Raw genomic sequence first — 15,668 nt, forward strand, 5'->3', positions numbered from 1 at the left:
ACCATGCCTTGTAGTTTATTTTATTTGATTTTGGGGCTGGCAACGTTGTGTTAACTAATTATTTGTTACAAGTCTGGTCAAACCTAGTCGTGATAGAAGGCATTGTCAAAGATCATTAATGTTTGACATTTGGACATGCGCTTGACGATTACTTGCTACCATTCACTTCCCGTCTTACGAAAACTACTCTTAAACTAGTTACCAGTCTAACCCATAGTTATAGCAAAGTCATTGAGAGCGTATTTTCATGAGGACGAACATAAAAAGAAAAGATACCAGAAGACTGGGAAAATATACAGGGAGTTTAGTTACGACGAAAAGGGTTGAAGTTCCCTGTACTATATAGGAGAGAACAGTCCAAAGCAAGAAAGGAAGATCACCAGAATCTTATTCGATCATTAGGTTGAATCGTAATTTCATCAAGGCGTTTTTTGAAGAACGTGTAATGGGAATACAGTTGTTACACAACAACTTCTTCATCGTCGGGATCCTCTAGACTGGTGCGGCGTTTAGCCTCGACAGTTCGACAAACTTTGTTGCCATCTTCGCCAGTGATGTCACCTTCTTCAAATTCAGCCGTAGGTACTGATTCCCTCACTGCAAAAGGTGAGATTCCTTCAACATGGGTGGATGACGATCCATTGCCAGGACCAGAAAAGGACGGTCCAAATGGCCATAGGCTACTCAGTCCGCTTTTTTGCCCCGGTGAAGAAAAGGAAGCTGACCCGCCCGATACAGGATGTACTGCGAGAGGCCTCAAGATCGGCATGTTGTTTCCACTGCTCATGTTTGCCAATGTCTCAGACGAAGGCTCCACTTCAGGCATAGCGAAATCACCAAACTCCTCGTCATTATCCATATCGCCATCTGAGTCAGAGTTTCCCTCTTGTTGCCCACCAGTAACAACATCTCTCCACCAAGCGCCACGTCCGGAATGGCTACTTGACCATGCGCCACCAACACCAAACTGGCCGTCATCATTGTCATCATTGTCATCATCATCGCTATCGAGGTCGTCGTTTTCGAAGGGGTTACGTTGGGCCGTTGAAAAACTGTCGTCTTGGCTACTAGATGATGTGTCTTCGGAAGCGACGTTGAAAACTGAAAGGTTGCCTGCATTGGTTTTATGCATGGCAAGTCGGGCTTGAAGCTGTAAACGGGCACGAGATGGGGGAATGTTCAGCGGCGGGGGCGGTGGGGGGGGAGGGGGAATGGACGGAGGAAGAAGAGATGACCCAGGCGCATTATTTAGGGGGTCAGTGTAGGCCCGGAACTGTCGTATATCGTTAGTTGATTATTCTGAGCCAAGGTAATAGAGAAAAATGTTCTTCCCGGCTGCTGAAACTCACCTCATTTTTGACTTCCTCGTCATTTTCATTTTCGTCATAGTCTTCTTCATCACTGGAACTTCCAAAGCCAGAAAGCAATGTCCCGGTGCTAATACCGAAAGAGCCCATGTTGCCTTCATTACCGTCATGGGACGACATTCCGCCAGTCAAGCCAACGGAAGCAAGCGCGTTGGAGCCGCTATTGCTCAGACTCAGAGACGAAGGCCCAAGGCGCGATTCTCCTCCTTCTTGACCTAGAATGGTACCGCGGGCACGAATAGCATCCTCGGGACGCACACCGCCGAGAATTGCGTTGTCACGTTCTCTAGTATCAGCTAGAGGGCCATCAACGTAGTTAATCCATTCTTGACTCATAACCTTGTCCAACACCATTTCGGATAGAATCTCTGGTGAGTGCCTTTCAGTGAACTTAACAACTTCCTCTGCGATCAAAGTCAAGTGGCCCATGTATCCCATGCGAGTTTGACTTTTAGCTTCTGATTCATCACTAACAGCCTGGCCCTTGATAATGGCTGCGGTGATATCGGCGGATTCGAACAAAGAAATAGCCAATGCAGGGTTGTATCCCCGGTCCATAGGGCCATTGAAAATTTGCTGCACAATATCATACACGACATTGTGCAGAAAGTTATTCCAAGGGTAAGAAAAAAAGAATGACAGAATAGTTGGCACAACATTATACTCCACAAACTGCATTTTTAGAAAATCGCCAACAACTGGAGCACGGAAGTGATGGGTGGTACCATCGACCATATCAGACTTGTTAGGCATACGAGAATCATCAAAGGTCGAAATAGACTTCTCGATGGCGCTTTCATGGTGCGAGTCCTCATTCATTCCAGTCGAAAAGGCAGACGAGTTTTCTGGTTCTGAAACTTGACTAGTGTTCTTGATGTCAATTGTCGAAGGGTCGAGAGTGCTAGCTTCCAGGCTCTCATGGTCAATCTCTTTGTCATCATCAGCCTGAGAGACAATTGAAGGTTCTGGAACCTCCGGGTCAGCATCGTCAACACTAACATCGACTGCAGCTTGAGATCTTGGTTCTAAGATAAGATTCGAGATTGAGTTCAAGAAAGACTCTGGGGCGGAAGACTCTATGGGCATGGCATCGTCTGGGGTATCGGGTTGGGGCGCGACACTGGGTGTACTAGATTCGGTCGCTGGAGGATTATTGTCTGAATGAGCTTCAGGCAGGCCCTCGTTGGGCTCATTGGAGCATGGCTGGAGAGTAACGTTCGCCATTCTTTCAGCAATCTCAGCATCTTCGGTGCAATTAGGCTCCTTATGGCTGGAATTGTTTTCATCGTTGGTCTCTCGAAATTCGAGAACAGAAACATCTTCGATTTTGGGATCCTTGGGGGATAGATCAGATGACTCATCCATAGATGAAGATAGATCACCATTCGAGAATTCAGAATGGACAACATCCCTGCTGTCCAGGACGTTGAGACGAGGGGAGCTGAGAGGTTCATCCACAAAATCATCGCCGTCCTTATCCATAAACGATGTGGTGATGGGCAGAATCTCATTCTCCGCACGAACAAATTCATCATTAGAACCTTCAACTTCTTCATAGTCATCATCAGCGTTAGTCACCTCCAAGCGACGACTCTCTTCATGATGAATTGACCGCATGGTAAGATCATCGCCGGCAGACAAATCGTCGCTCATGTAATGTGGACAAAGGCGATTCTCAGCTCGAAGACGATGCCTCTCGAGATCTCTGGCGGCTATTACCTCTTCAGCACCAGGTTCATTTAAAAGGCCCATGTTGCTGCAATGTAGAAGCTCAGCCAACAGCTCACAAGTCTTAAAGCGATCAAAACCTAGTGGTTCTAGTTTCTCGCCGAATGTTGAATTGATGGCTGTTTTGCGGGAAGGGGCCATCATGACCAAACTCATAAAACGAGGAACGTTCTCACCAAAAAGTCTGAGAAGAGTGCCCAAATATATGGGATCTTTGCTAGTTGGAGGACTTCCAGGCTCTCCACTAACCTCGCGATCATAATCAGAGTTATTCTTACGAATAACCTCGATGATTACATCCACAGCGACAGTCAGGGTGTTTCCGCCTCCAAGCATGTAGCCAATGAGTTGCTCAACACATTTTTTAGAAACTAGTTGGCGAGTGAGTTCATTAGGGCCAATGCATTGTTGGTCATTCTGAGAAGCATTGGCTGAGATGGTAATGATGGCCTTGAGAAAGTCGCCGGCGGCAGTTTGGACAACCCAGTTCCGTTCTGGTGACAGACATGAAACTAGCGTAGGGATGATGTTCTGAGAGTAGAGCCACTATTGAGATGGGATAAGAAATTAGTATATTCGAGTTTTCAGTGAAAATGAATATGTCCAATTGATGAGTAAAACCTACCTCGACAATGCCTTGGCCGTTTTCTTTGCAGTCTAGTGCAATAATTTTAAGGAGTAAATCCATAATCATAGGGCATTCGACGTGGTTAAGCAAGTCGGACACGGCGTCAGGCAAGCACTTCAATATGTCGATCATTTCATCCGTCTTTTTATCAAAAAGAACCTCATTCACCTTGGTGAAGTAGCCAGCTTGTAGTGGATCAAGAGGCGAAGCTCGTTTGAGGAAGCCCCAGAACTCGGTGAAAAGCTTGTGGTTTGCCATCAGTGCTCCGTGAATAGCCCATGAATCAGACGCTAGAACTTCGGAGGCAACAAAAGCATAGCGATTTCTCTTTTTCTCGGGATCGTCGTCTTTGGAGGTTTGCTCACCATTGTCCAGGGATGTTGCACGAGGTCTAGAGAAGATGAGACCAGGCCTATCCTCTACGACATGGTCTAACGCAGAAGTCGTGCCGGTAGTGTTGTCGAGAAGGAAATCTTTGTCGGCGCCAGATTCAACTTCGGCTCCTCCCTTGACGCTAGATCCAACATCAGGCCCGCCTTCAACTTCAGATTCGGTGGAAGTTTGGGATGGCTCGACTGGTTTGGAGTCTATACGAGGTGCAATTACATATGCCATCAACTTGTCTAGCACGTCATCTTGACAAATAAACTCGATGAGCCTGGCGTTATGTTGCTTGACTTCCTCAATCAAATCCGCTTCATCTAAAAGCTCTTCTAAGGTAAATTCGGGTTTGTCGAGAATGGTTTCGATGGCGGAGACTTCGGGATATCCGCTAAATCGCCAAAACATAATGACTATAGTGAGGCGGTCACGGCTTAAGACAAGCCTTAACTGCAGCCTATTGTGGGAAGAGTTCTAAGCGGTGGACGTCCAATGTATTGGATCGTGAGAATAAAACACAGGTGGGTGTGTTTGCTGGAGAGCAGTCGACGGTAAGATGAAATGATTGATACAGATAGAAGGCTATCTACGAATAAAAATGACGTATTGTTGTCGGTTGCTGGGCGAGATGGTCGGAGGGGGAAGGAAAGAGCCCAGGCAGGGAGGGAAGAATAAGAATGATAGAGGGCCTGCCTGTGTCTTGGAGGGCAGCAACAGAGTGGCGCGGTATGGAGACCGATGCTGGATGGCCAGAAAGTGATAGGAGAGACGTGATTTGATTTATAACAGTTGTTTAGTTCGTCTCGGATCGCAGGTTATACACATAAACGCAAACAAAGCGTGGTAGTACATAAGGCGGTAGGTGGACAGCCGATAAACGTAGCAACTATGGAGAGTCAGACAAACATTTGGATAGATGGTGCGTCGTGGAAAGGATTTTGTGGACTACACGTTCCAGCCTGTAAAAAACGGCCAGGTGGGTTTGTGAAGAGGAGGAAACGTGGAGCGGGTGTGTTAATAACTATGTCGTGTTGTGTATTGTTGTGATGTGTTGGGCTGTGCTGTGCTAGAGTGAGTTTGGAGGGGGAGGGGGTTATTTGACCCGAAGACGTATGCCAGAGGGGAGGGTTTAGTCCGAGGGGTGACCAGACAGGCCTTGAATTTGCCGCGCCGGTGACGGCTTAGGGCTAGATAGAGGGAATGCCTTGCACACGCCAGCCAAAGCTAGCCTTGAACGAGAAAACATAAGGACACTAAGGGACAGGACAGGATAGAATGGGATGGGATAGGGATAGATGCATGGATCGAGGTCGGTCGTCGGAGCAGGTTGGGACTCACCTATACTGCGTACACATGTGGACGGGGCTTTGATTGGGGGGAGGGGGAGAGGGGGGCCGTCGATTCAAATGCCACTTAACTGCACTCAGAGGACGAAAGAATACGAGAGGGAGAATTTTTTATCAGATTTCCAAATTCGTCATCGATGGATGTCAGACCTCCTCACTTATCATGCAACATGGAACATAGTAGTTGCTAACGAGTTGGTTACGTTGCGAGGCTGATAGGAATTGGAGGGGCTACAGCCTACGGTTACTACTTGGTGGTTGTGGGTAGTTATGTGTGTATCATATCATCTAACTATGTACACATGTAGCTACATGTAACCCTTACTGGTAGACTGGCAGCCGATACAACTGCCAACTGTGGCCACTGGCAGCTGTCGCGCAGTGTAATATCCACGATCCGTGGCTTACTCCCAAGTAGTTGGCTGACTAGCTAGTTACTACTAACTACATGTAAATAGTTTCTGATGGACTAATTTTTTGATGGACTAAGTACATCAGGTTACCATGTATATGGCTGTGGTGCTGATTCTGCCTTGGATTGTCTCGCTGAATCCGACCTCGACTACAGCGGTTCTCTCAATGAAGCCCTACACAGTCACGCCAGACTTTCTAGGGCTCTCTCCATCCGTGCCAACCCCTTTTCAAACTCTTCTCTGACTGATGATAGACTCTGGATATCCGGTGGATAAACGTCGTTATTCCACCACTCAAACCAGTCGGCAACTTCTGAAAAATTTACCTCTTGCAGACTGAACCATTCGTTTAGTTTATCGTGCCACATGGGGAATACTTGTGTCGAGACCACCTCCCCAAGTGTCTTTGTACCCAAGACATCCTTCCATTGCAGAACACCCTGGAGAATGGCGACATACGGTGCTTGGTCCGAGGGATCCACCCGGAAATGGCGCCGAAGAAAACGACCCATGCAAGGTAGCACATGCCCGATTAATAAGGGTGCCCATTCCTTCCCCAGGACAGCCCGCCAAGCCACGAGACCCGGAACAGGCCCCTTGCCGAAATCCCACGAAGAAATCAAGCCACGAAACTTTCTTTTAACGTCTGTAACAAGGCCTGATCCACGGGGGTCCAGGTGGTGAGATGGTAGAAGAGGGAGCCATGGGAAAAGCCATGTATGAGGGGGTAGCGAATTGTACTGTTTGCGAGGGCTCCACTCGGAAAGAGCCGAATCAAGGCGGCGTACAATTTCGTTCATGAGTTGATGATGAATAAATGGCGGCAATATGGGAGTCCACGCTTCCATCAAAGATAATATCGGTGCTGGGTTATATACATCCCACATCCGAACAGCACCAAGAACCTTGGGAAGCCAAAGCTTGTACATAAGGCTTTCGTATGTGTTGGAAGTCTTGTGGTGATTGCGGTAGATTTCACTACCATCTAGACCTGAACATGACTGATCCGTGGCTTTGTTCTTAGGAGCAGCTTTCTTCAATAGGATTGTCGCGAAAGCCTGCAGGTCGGATGAAAAGCGAGTCGGGTCACTTAGGGGATTCCAATGTGATGCCTTGATGAGAGGATGAATGGCTGCCGTGATCATGTCTGATGCTTGATCAGCAGTAGCACCCAAGGTAACAGCCTTTTTTAGGCATGAGATAGTTTCCTCCCAGTTGACGGCTACTGGAAGCTCTCCCTCGACAACGTTTGTGAGATCAGTTAGACGCTGAATGCTCGTCGTCAAGTCCCCCATGTTTTGTTCAAGCTCCGCCAACTGTTTTTCCAACCATGCCGTGCGATCAACTAGAGTGTGCCATTCTTCGGAAAATACTGCGAGGTCCACGTGTGCGCGCTTGATCAGTTCCAAGCGACGAGTGACTTCGGGAGGTTCAGAGGTTGGCAAAAAGGTTGAGCTCATCAACCCTGCAGCAGAGGTCAATGTTTTTTCTCCTGGGCCAGTCATATCCAAAATAGGCGCAAAGGCTGTTGGAACATGCAGCCCTGGCGCCATTTTTTTCAATTCATCTGCTGTAACGAATCTTGGCCTGGATGGCTTGTTCCGCGGAGTACTTGTTCCACTGCTGCTACCGCCGGACTGTAATGTCTTTTTCTTCTTGGTTGTTCTGAGTTTTTGGTCTTCTTCGGAGTCATAATCGACCTTTTCTCCTCGAAGTTTTGCCTGGCGACGTTCCTCCTTGCGCTCTTGTTCAGATTTCTCTCTTACAGCACCCAGGCCGACACCCTGAGGACGGAGATTTGCTTCGATGATGATGTTGCGACCTTGTGATTCTTTTCCCAGTCCTTGACCTTCAACATAGCCCATCTTGGACATCATGCGCTGGGCAAAAGAGTTGCCCAATTTGGACTTTTGGCCTGCTGTAAAGGCACTTGATTTAGGAGCCCGTGGTATATCAGGTTTGTCTTCCAGAGGGTTGTCTCGAAGAACAGGCGCATATGCAGAAGATGGAACGAACCCTTTTCCGAACGGCATGTCGGATTTAAAAGTCCCCGACCTTGATTCATGAGTAATTTGTGAGGGCATTGTTGATTTAGTGTAAGGTGCAGTTTTGAAGCTGGATGGGGTAAATGATGGCGTCTCAAGCCCAGCTAGGTCGTCTTTGTCAATTGAATCGATTGAGGGTTCTGCAAACAATACACCGGCACGAAGGAAGTTTGATTGTTCGGAGGGCTGCAGCCCATGCGGGTCGCTCATGGTGTCATCGCCATCACAGACGTCCAAGTCTCTCTGGGCAAAGCCACCTGCTGTGTCAATGTCGATGGCAGATTCGTCGCTCTTCACCTTGTGGTCTTGGTCCAGTTTTGTGAATGTATCATCGGCATGTTGTCCACTTGACACAAAGGAGAGGCCTTGAGTCCTTAGCGTCTTTTGTTTCCACCGCTGGGTGGACCGGTTGTCTTCATCACTCTCGTCGCCAAATATACCTAGAGCTGCACGATCTTTATTCACACGCCTGCGCTTTCTAGGCTGGGGCTTATTGCCATTGTTATCCTTTATGGCTTCAGCATCATCGTCGGAGTCTGAGTCCGAGTAGACCTCGGTATAGGCTTTGGTGAATTTTGGTGCGCCGTACATCTGGCTGCTGGAGAGAGCGAGGTGAAGACTGGTCGATAAGGTCTGAATCCGAACCCTGAGCTGTTGTGAATACTTTGGATATGAGGTTGTGGATATCGAATACACTGCCGATTATGTGCATGTGATGGCCGAGGGTCGGAAGAATAGAGTGAAGTTTAAGGCAAGGCAAGATGCAAGATGCGCTGACAAGGCTGAAAAGGGTGGTAGGTGGTGTGGTGCAAGGCTGACAACAACTATTTCAGCATGACATAAAAGCGGGTACTCGCATACTATACCACATTGATTTCCAGACCCATTTTTCGAACATACGCCCGACTACGCATAGGAACGTTAGTTAGTGGTTATGTAGTTATGTGATATGTATACTTGCTGACTAGATATGTAGTTAAACAGTAGTAACTAACAAGTTAGCTAACGTACTTTGACAGAACGAGTGTCGTTTGATTTACGAAGCAACAGGACATATTGTAGATGCTGTAGCTATATGCAAGTCAGAAAAATGGCATGCCTAACACAATAGGCATGGACATGGTCATGTATCTAGTTATGTATGTGTAACTGACCAGTTGGCTAGTTATGTAGTTATGCATTGTTTGTGCATGCATTCGCATTCAGTTTGGGCTTCACAGGCGCTAACCAACTAATGTACATAACTACAACATATGTAGTTAGTTATGTACATATGTAACTATGTATCTGGACAGGACATGCATGTCCGTGAAAGGGGTACCAGGTACGCTTGAGACATGGCATGGCATGTTGATTTTTACAAAAATACGATAGGTACATGGGAAGGATGACTGGAACCCCTATAAATTTCTCTATGTGCCATCTCTTAGTTCAAAGTCACATCTGTAGCCTTCACCCACTCCCTTCGCCGACAAACGCTCGCTCACTATCACTACTCGTTCTTGCAGTCTCTGTCGGCCGTTGTGTCGTGTCTGCGTGTCCTTCTTCGTCCGATCTCTGATACGGTGATATCATGGCTATTCTGTGTAAGTTCTTTATTTGCTTGGCGCTTAGACTAGCCCGCGGTCTTAGTTTCAAATCTAACATTGAATCCCCAAAACCCGCAGACAACAACTCCCACTCGGCCATGACTGGTGGTCTAGCTGCCGGGAATGCAAATCTTCCGAATAGGGATGATAATCTTCCGGAAGCCGTTGCCGAAACCCACGTCGATCAGCTTCATTATCCCATCTCTCCAAGCTCAACTGGCCGTTTGCCTGTAATGCATTCAGAGCCAACTGGCATCTCCAACACAAGCACTTTCATGGTAGCTGGAGCTCAGGTCACTGGTACTTCGGAGGCCCATTCTCAGGCCCATTCCCATGTTGAACCCGACCCAACCCTCTCATACGACTCCACGGCAAAGACAAACGGTGGTAAAGCTAGCTATACTTTGGGGAATAATGGAACCACGAGCGCCAATCAAACCCCCATAATGAGCCCTCAAACTACCGGTGGCTACTCGGTGTCCCATGCGATGGATTCACAGACAACTCCCTCTCATCAAACCGAAAATGTCCCACCAGCCACTGTATTCAGGCCTGACTCGACAGTTCTCCCATACCCTCCCCCCACGGCGCCAATGTCTCCGCCGCCCATGTATACAGGAACACCACCTCCTGTTAATCATAATGCTCTTACACTTCCAGCTCCGTCTCCGTCTCCAGCACCGGCGCCAACACCAATATCAGAACCTGCCCCAACCCCAGCTGTCATGTCCCCTAATAACTCGTTTATGCCAGCCCATCAAAGCCATAACCATATACCGAATACTCAAGGAATGCCTCTTAATACTCTGCAGAGGGCACCAGCTCCAGTTTTATGTCCCAACTGCAATCATTATGGGACGACTGCTACCTCGGTTGAAAGTGGCGGGTTCACTCATGCCATTGCGGCTGTAGTGTGCTGTTTGACGGGCTGTGGATGTATACCTTATTTCATCACATCTCTCAAGGATGTTTACCACAAATGCGCACGCGTACGTTCAATCGAGATGTGTTTTTGATTTCGCTGACTTTATTTGAACTCGCAAGATTTGGCTAACAATTGAATACAATGATAGTGTGGAATTCCTCTGGCCCGATATCACAGGAGTGGGCGAACTGAGATCATGGTGCCAGTAACGACTCTCCCTCTACAGCACAATATATACCAACATCAAGCCTACCAACAACAACCTCCACCACAAATGCCTACTCCGATGATGCAACAACAACAACAACAACAACAACAACAACAACAACAACAGCAACAACAACAACAACAGCAACAGCAACAGCAACAACACTACCATCAGGACCGGCAGCACCAAGACGATGAGCAACCTCCTCAGTATGCTCAGGTGCCTCTCGAAGATCCTCACCATCCCCAAATACAACAACGTCATATCTGATTCGAGATGAGATGAAGTGACTTTAGAACAGCGGGCCTAAGTTGAAAGGGAAGGTGAAAGACACGTGGAATAATAAAACGTACACACACACATGAATAGCTATGTATGTATGTGGACAAGTACGGACTTCATATCTTTTTTTTTCAATATAACTAACTCAGTTTATACTGTTGAGACCTGTGAAGTGAACAAGATGAAAAGGGTCTTCGAAAACTTCGACACGAGGTTGAGAAGAACAGTGACAACCTATGAGACAATCATGGCCAGGCCAAATTCCTGCAAGAATGAAGCCAGTTGCAACATTGTTCAGAATGCTCCAGGCCCAGCGTGTATGGTGAGTGGGTGGTAGACAAGAACTTGAGAAAAAGATGGAGTGCAAGACCAGAACGTTCACGTTGGCCTAGTTAGTCCCTTGACAACGATACATGCATGCAACACTACTACTAGAACTAAGGCCCGTAAATGACGACTGCTGACATGTTGTCGAAACTCACGACTCATCATGGCTTCAGTAATTACTGACAACTCGGATTTCCTGATTTCCTCGCCTGTAGTTAGACAGGCTACAACTAAAGATACATTTATCGTGTGTAGTTGGCTAGCAGGGGTTGATGTGCTCCTAGTTCCGGGTCAGCTGTTGTCAGCTGCAAGACGCTTGGCAACTATGAATCTCAGCGGCTTGCTCTGCGTTTCCCGGTTGACCATGGACGAAAATCGGTGGGCCATTCAGAGTGAGCCTGACTTGTCTCATGAACTGATTATGACTAAGTAACTAACTAGTTATTCAAAGGGGTTAGTTGACTACCTACCAAATAAACTATCACGGGGAGCTCACCTCTGATATTTGACCACATAGTCATAACTATTGTCTCAAGTTGCTAAGTACCACTCCTCGCCCTTCTTTCCGATCCCTTCCTAGCACGCGCCTCTTGTTCCGTCGGCGTGGCATCAACATCAAAGTTCTACTTTTGGTGTTGTGCTGTGTTGTTCTGCCGAAAAAAATCCCACCAGTGCTCCATGCTGTGCTGTGGTTGGTGAATCCCTGCACGCGTTTCCCCGGCTTTCTTTTCCGCCTGGATTAGTTATTGTCTGGTTACAAGTACATGCATGCATACATGCTACTCGTGCTTTTCTATGATTCTTCCTCCTGATCAACCTCAGTTTACCGTCCTCAAGACCAAAACCCACCGACACCATATTTGCATCGCTGCCTGAATGACGTGAAGGCCGTCTAGGAACTGGCTTGTGTACATACCATTCATTACCCACTTTTCACATCTCTAGTTCAGCTGCTTGTAGGTAAACCCCATCATCACCCCGCCACTGCCTACATGAACAACTTGCTCTTAGTTTCCTGTCCCTCCTGATGCCTGCCAACCACCTTTCAACCCGTCATCTACTTATTCCATGTTGTAATTCAAGGCTAACCAACTATCTGCTAGATACTCTAGAGTAGGTCCTGCTAGTGAGGTTTGCCCGCCTCCTACTACACCAACGAGTAGTGGATATAAACATACGACGCCGTACGGATAGACCGCTTCATTGTCTGGCTTAATAGCCGTGCTCGACCTCTTTTCCATTTCAGTGCTTTTTCCTACGGTTGATCAACCCATATCACGAACCAATTCTCCTACCCTGACCAAATCCCGACGCAATAATGGCCGACGACGAGGGCTTTACTTCCATCCCAGTGGTTGATCGTTTCACCCATAAGGTATGCGAGAAGATGCTTCTGCCTCGCCACAGGAATCATGACTGACTAATCGCGCTCAGGTGTGGAAAGCCCGCAAAAGCGGATACGAAGAAGCCGCGAAAATATTTGAAAAGACTCCCGATGAGAACGATGACGCTTTCAGACCATTCCTGCTTGATTCTAGTTTATGGAAGGCTGCTGTAACCGACTCGAATGTTGCTGCCCAACAAGAAGGCATTGTAGCCTTGAATGCGTTCCTCAAGTTTGGTGGCCGTGATGCTTGCGTGAGGTCACGAGGTTCAGTAGTCACTGGCCTGGTTGAAAAGGCTCTCGCATCTGCAAGAGCGGCCACTAAAGCTAACGCCGTAGAAGCACTGCTTCTCTACATTGAAGGCGATGTTTCTGCACCCATAATCGAGGATTTGTTACCTGGGCTGTCTAACAAACAACCAAAAATTGTGGCTGCAACTCTCGCTGCCTTCACTGCCATCTTTCACAACTATGGCTGCAAGGTTGTTGACCCTAAGCCGGTGCTCAAGACTTTGCCAAAGGCTTTTGGCCATGCTGACAAGAACGTCAGAGCAGAGGCTACGAATCTGTCTGTTGAGCTATATAGATGGTTAAGAGAGGCCATGAAGTCCATGTTCTGGGGTGATCTGAAGCCGACCCAACAATCTGATCTTGAAGCCCAATTCGAAAAGATCAAATCCGAGCCTGCGCCCAAACAGGAACGCTTACTACGCACACAGCAAGAAGCCATGGCTCGCGCACCCCCACCCGGCTCCGATGGCATGGATGAAGAGGAAGATGCTGGCGAAGAAGTTGGTGAAGTCGATGTTTTCGATCTTGCTGAGCCACAAGACATTCTCAAGGGCTTGCCAGCCAACTTCTATGATGGTGTTGCATCTTCCAAATGGAAGGAAAGAAAAGAGGCTGTCGAAGCACTCTATGCCGTTGCTAATGTGCCAAGAATCAAGGATGGCGACTTCAATGAAATCAACCGCTGCCTGGCCAAGTGCATGAAGGACGCCAACGTTGCCGTTGTGACGCAGGCTGCGCAATGTATCGAAGCGCTAGGAAAGGGTTTACGGACTGGATATGCTAAGCATCGGGCTACCATTATGCCACCTATCATGGAGCGCTTAAAGGAGAAAAAAGCCTCGGTGGCAGATGCTTTGGGAGGAGCCCTCGATGCAGTGTTTTCTGCAACTAGTCTTTCCGATTGCCTTGAAGATATCGTCGCGTTTCTGGGCAATAAAAACCCTCAAGTCAAGGAAGGCACAATGAAGTTTCTCGTTCGCTGTTTACGGACTACGCGCAGTGTCCCGGCCAAACCCGAGATTCAAACCATCGTGGACTCTGCAAAGAAGCTACTCTCTGAATCTAGTGAGGGTCTTCGCTCAGGAGGTGCCGAGATTTTGGGCACAGTGATGAAAATCATTGGTGAGAGGCCTATGAATCCCCATTTGGAGGGCCTTGACGACATCCGCAAGAACAAAATCAATGAGTATTTCGAGACGGCAGAGGTCAAGGCAAAGGAAAAGTCAAAACCACCACCACCCGTCAAACCCGCCCCTGTTCCAAAGAAAGTTCCTGGAGGTGCTCGTAAGGCCCCTGTCAAGAAAACTGTTACTGCTTCCGCTTCCGCCCCTGCTGCCGCTACCCGTGCACTCTCTCCCGACCCTTCTATCGCGGTGGTCACTCGCCCAGTTTCGCGAGCACCTGCTAAACCAACCGGGCTCAAAGCTACCCGCGGGCGTCCTGGCGGACTCGCTTCACCTCGCAAGCCTGCCACTGCCCCAATCATGCCTGACGAAGCACCTGAAGAAGAACCTGCCCCACTATCGGCTTCTGCTGCCCCACGCGGAATCCGGGGTGGCCTTGCTGGTCGTTCGCTGGCTAAGCCCGGCTCTACTCCGATTATGCCTCCTGAGTCGCCCACAGCAGCTTCTTACCATGCCCCTCCTAGTAGTTTCACCGCCATTGAAAGGGCTGAGCTTGAGGAACTTCGCGTGGCTAATGAACGCTTGACTCGACTAATCGAGGACATGAAACAAGATCGCAGCAAGCTTCTCTCAGAGAATCAGGAACTGAAGAATCAAAATGCTGGCCTAATTGAAGATCACACACGAGATGTTCTCAGCATCAAGGCAAAGGAGACGCAGCTAGTACGGGCACGGAGTGATGCCGAAGCAACTGAACAAACCAATGAACGACTACGGAGAGAACTTGAGCGCTTGAAACGTGCATTGAGCCGCGCAGAGGGTCTCGGGGCGGGCGGCGCCGTTAGCCCAGTTGGTGAGTGTCTTAAGAAAAGACCGCATAATTTGGCTTTCGGCAGTACTGACCCAGAGACTTCGACAGACCGCGATCGTATCGCCTCACCAACACACGATGATGCCGGAACCTTCCGCGATCTTGGTCGTACTGGTTCAGGACCTTCGCCCCATAGTCGCCCTGATTCACAGGCTAGTCGTAACGCCACTAATGGCAACCGCATTAGCTATGCAAGCAATCTGAGCGAAGAAAGGGAAAACGGCGAGCCTGCATTTTCCCGCGCAAAGCTCAGTCCTGGCATGGGATATGGCAGCACTGGGTCAAGTGGATTGCCATCAGGCCGTGCCAGCCCTGCCCGAGGCTACCGTCAGACTCCACAGATGCCGTCCTCACTTCATAATAACCAGACCACTGATGAAGCTGGTTCTCAGGGCAATTATGCTGACCGCCATGTTGGCTATGGCGATAGAAATAGTGGCCATATGGGCTTAGGCATGGATAGAATGAACGGCATGAATTCCATGGATAGAGGATCAACACCAACAGGAGGTGTCGAGAGTTGGAAGCGTGCGGCAGAGGTAACCAGCCAATTGAAGGCACGTATTGAACAGATGAAGGCTAAGCAAGGCTTCCGCTAATAAGCCAAGCTGTCGCTTTCTATCCGTTGCTATTTGTTTATTTGTTGGATACCTTGAATGTTTTCTTTTACTGCTTGTAGAATCTATGGAAGCCCACGCTTCAAGTTACGCTCGCAGTGAAATATGTAATTGATAGTTAACTAATGCATTTTTATGACTT

At 48.3% G+C, this 15,668-nt stretch overlaps 4 protein-coding genes across 4 annotated transcripts; 2 read left to right on the top strand and 2 right to left on the bottom strand.

Moving 5' to 3' along the window:
• Window positions 1-460: 460 nt before the first annotated feature.
• On the bottom strand, window positions 461-4,512 carry BROUX77_004181 (uncharacterized protein; the record flags this gene model as incomplete). Its single annotated transcript, XM_073748915.1, has 3 exons — window positions 461-1,273; window positions 1,350-3,641; window positions 3,721-4,512. The coding sequence occupies 3 exons, from the start codon at window positions 4,510-4,512 to the stop codon at window positions 461-463; spliced, it is 3,897 nt and encodes a 1,298-aa protein (XP_073606606.1).
• Window positions 4,513-6,045: 1,533 nt separating this feature from the next.
• Window positions 6,046-8,499, bottom strand: BROUX77_004182 (uncharacterized protein; the record flags this gene model as incomplete). The annotated part of the gene is made up of 1 exon (XM_073748916.1): window positions 6,046-8,499. The coding sequence occupies one exon, from the start codon at window positions 8,497-8,499 to the stop codon at window positions 6,046-6,048; it is 2,454 nt and encodes an 817-aa protein (XP_073606607.1).
• A 982-nt stretch (window positions 8,500-9,481) lies between these two features.
• BROUX77_004183 (uncharacterized protein) lies at window positions 9,482-10,900 on the top strand (the record flags this gene model as incomplete). The annotated part of the gene is made up of 3 exons (XM_073748917.1): window positions 9,482-9,494; window positions 9,576-10,486; window positions 10,571-10,900. 3 exons carry the CDS (start codon window positions 9,482-9,484, stop codon window positions 10,898-10,900), a joined length of 1,254 nt encoding a protein of 417 aa, XP_073606608.1.
• A 1,657-nt stretch (window positions 10,901-12,557) lies between these two features.
• Window positions 12,558-15,508, top strand: BROUX77_004184 (uncharacterized protein; the record flags this gene model as incomplete). The annotated part of the gene is made up of 2 exons (XM_073748918.1): window positions 12,558-12,614; window positions 12,674-15,508. The coding sequence occupies 2 exons, from the start codon at window positions 12,558-12,560 to the stop codon at window positions 15,506-15,508; spliced, it is 2,892 nt and encodes a 963-aa protein (XP_073606609.1).
• Between the last annotated feature and the right edge of the window lie 160 nt (window positions 15,509-15,668).

The sequence above is a fragment of the Berkeleyomyces rouxiae genome, assembly GCF_048999995.1.
Source record: "Berkeleyomyces rouxiae strain 22BRR77 chromosome Unknown BrBRR77_ptg000003l, whole genome shotgun sequence".
Lineage (NCBI taxonomy): Eukaryota > Fungi > Ascomycota > Sordariomycetes > Microascales > Ceratocystidaceae > Berkeleyomyces > Berkeleyomyces rouxiae.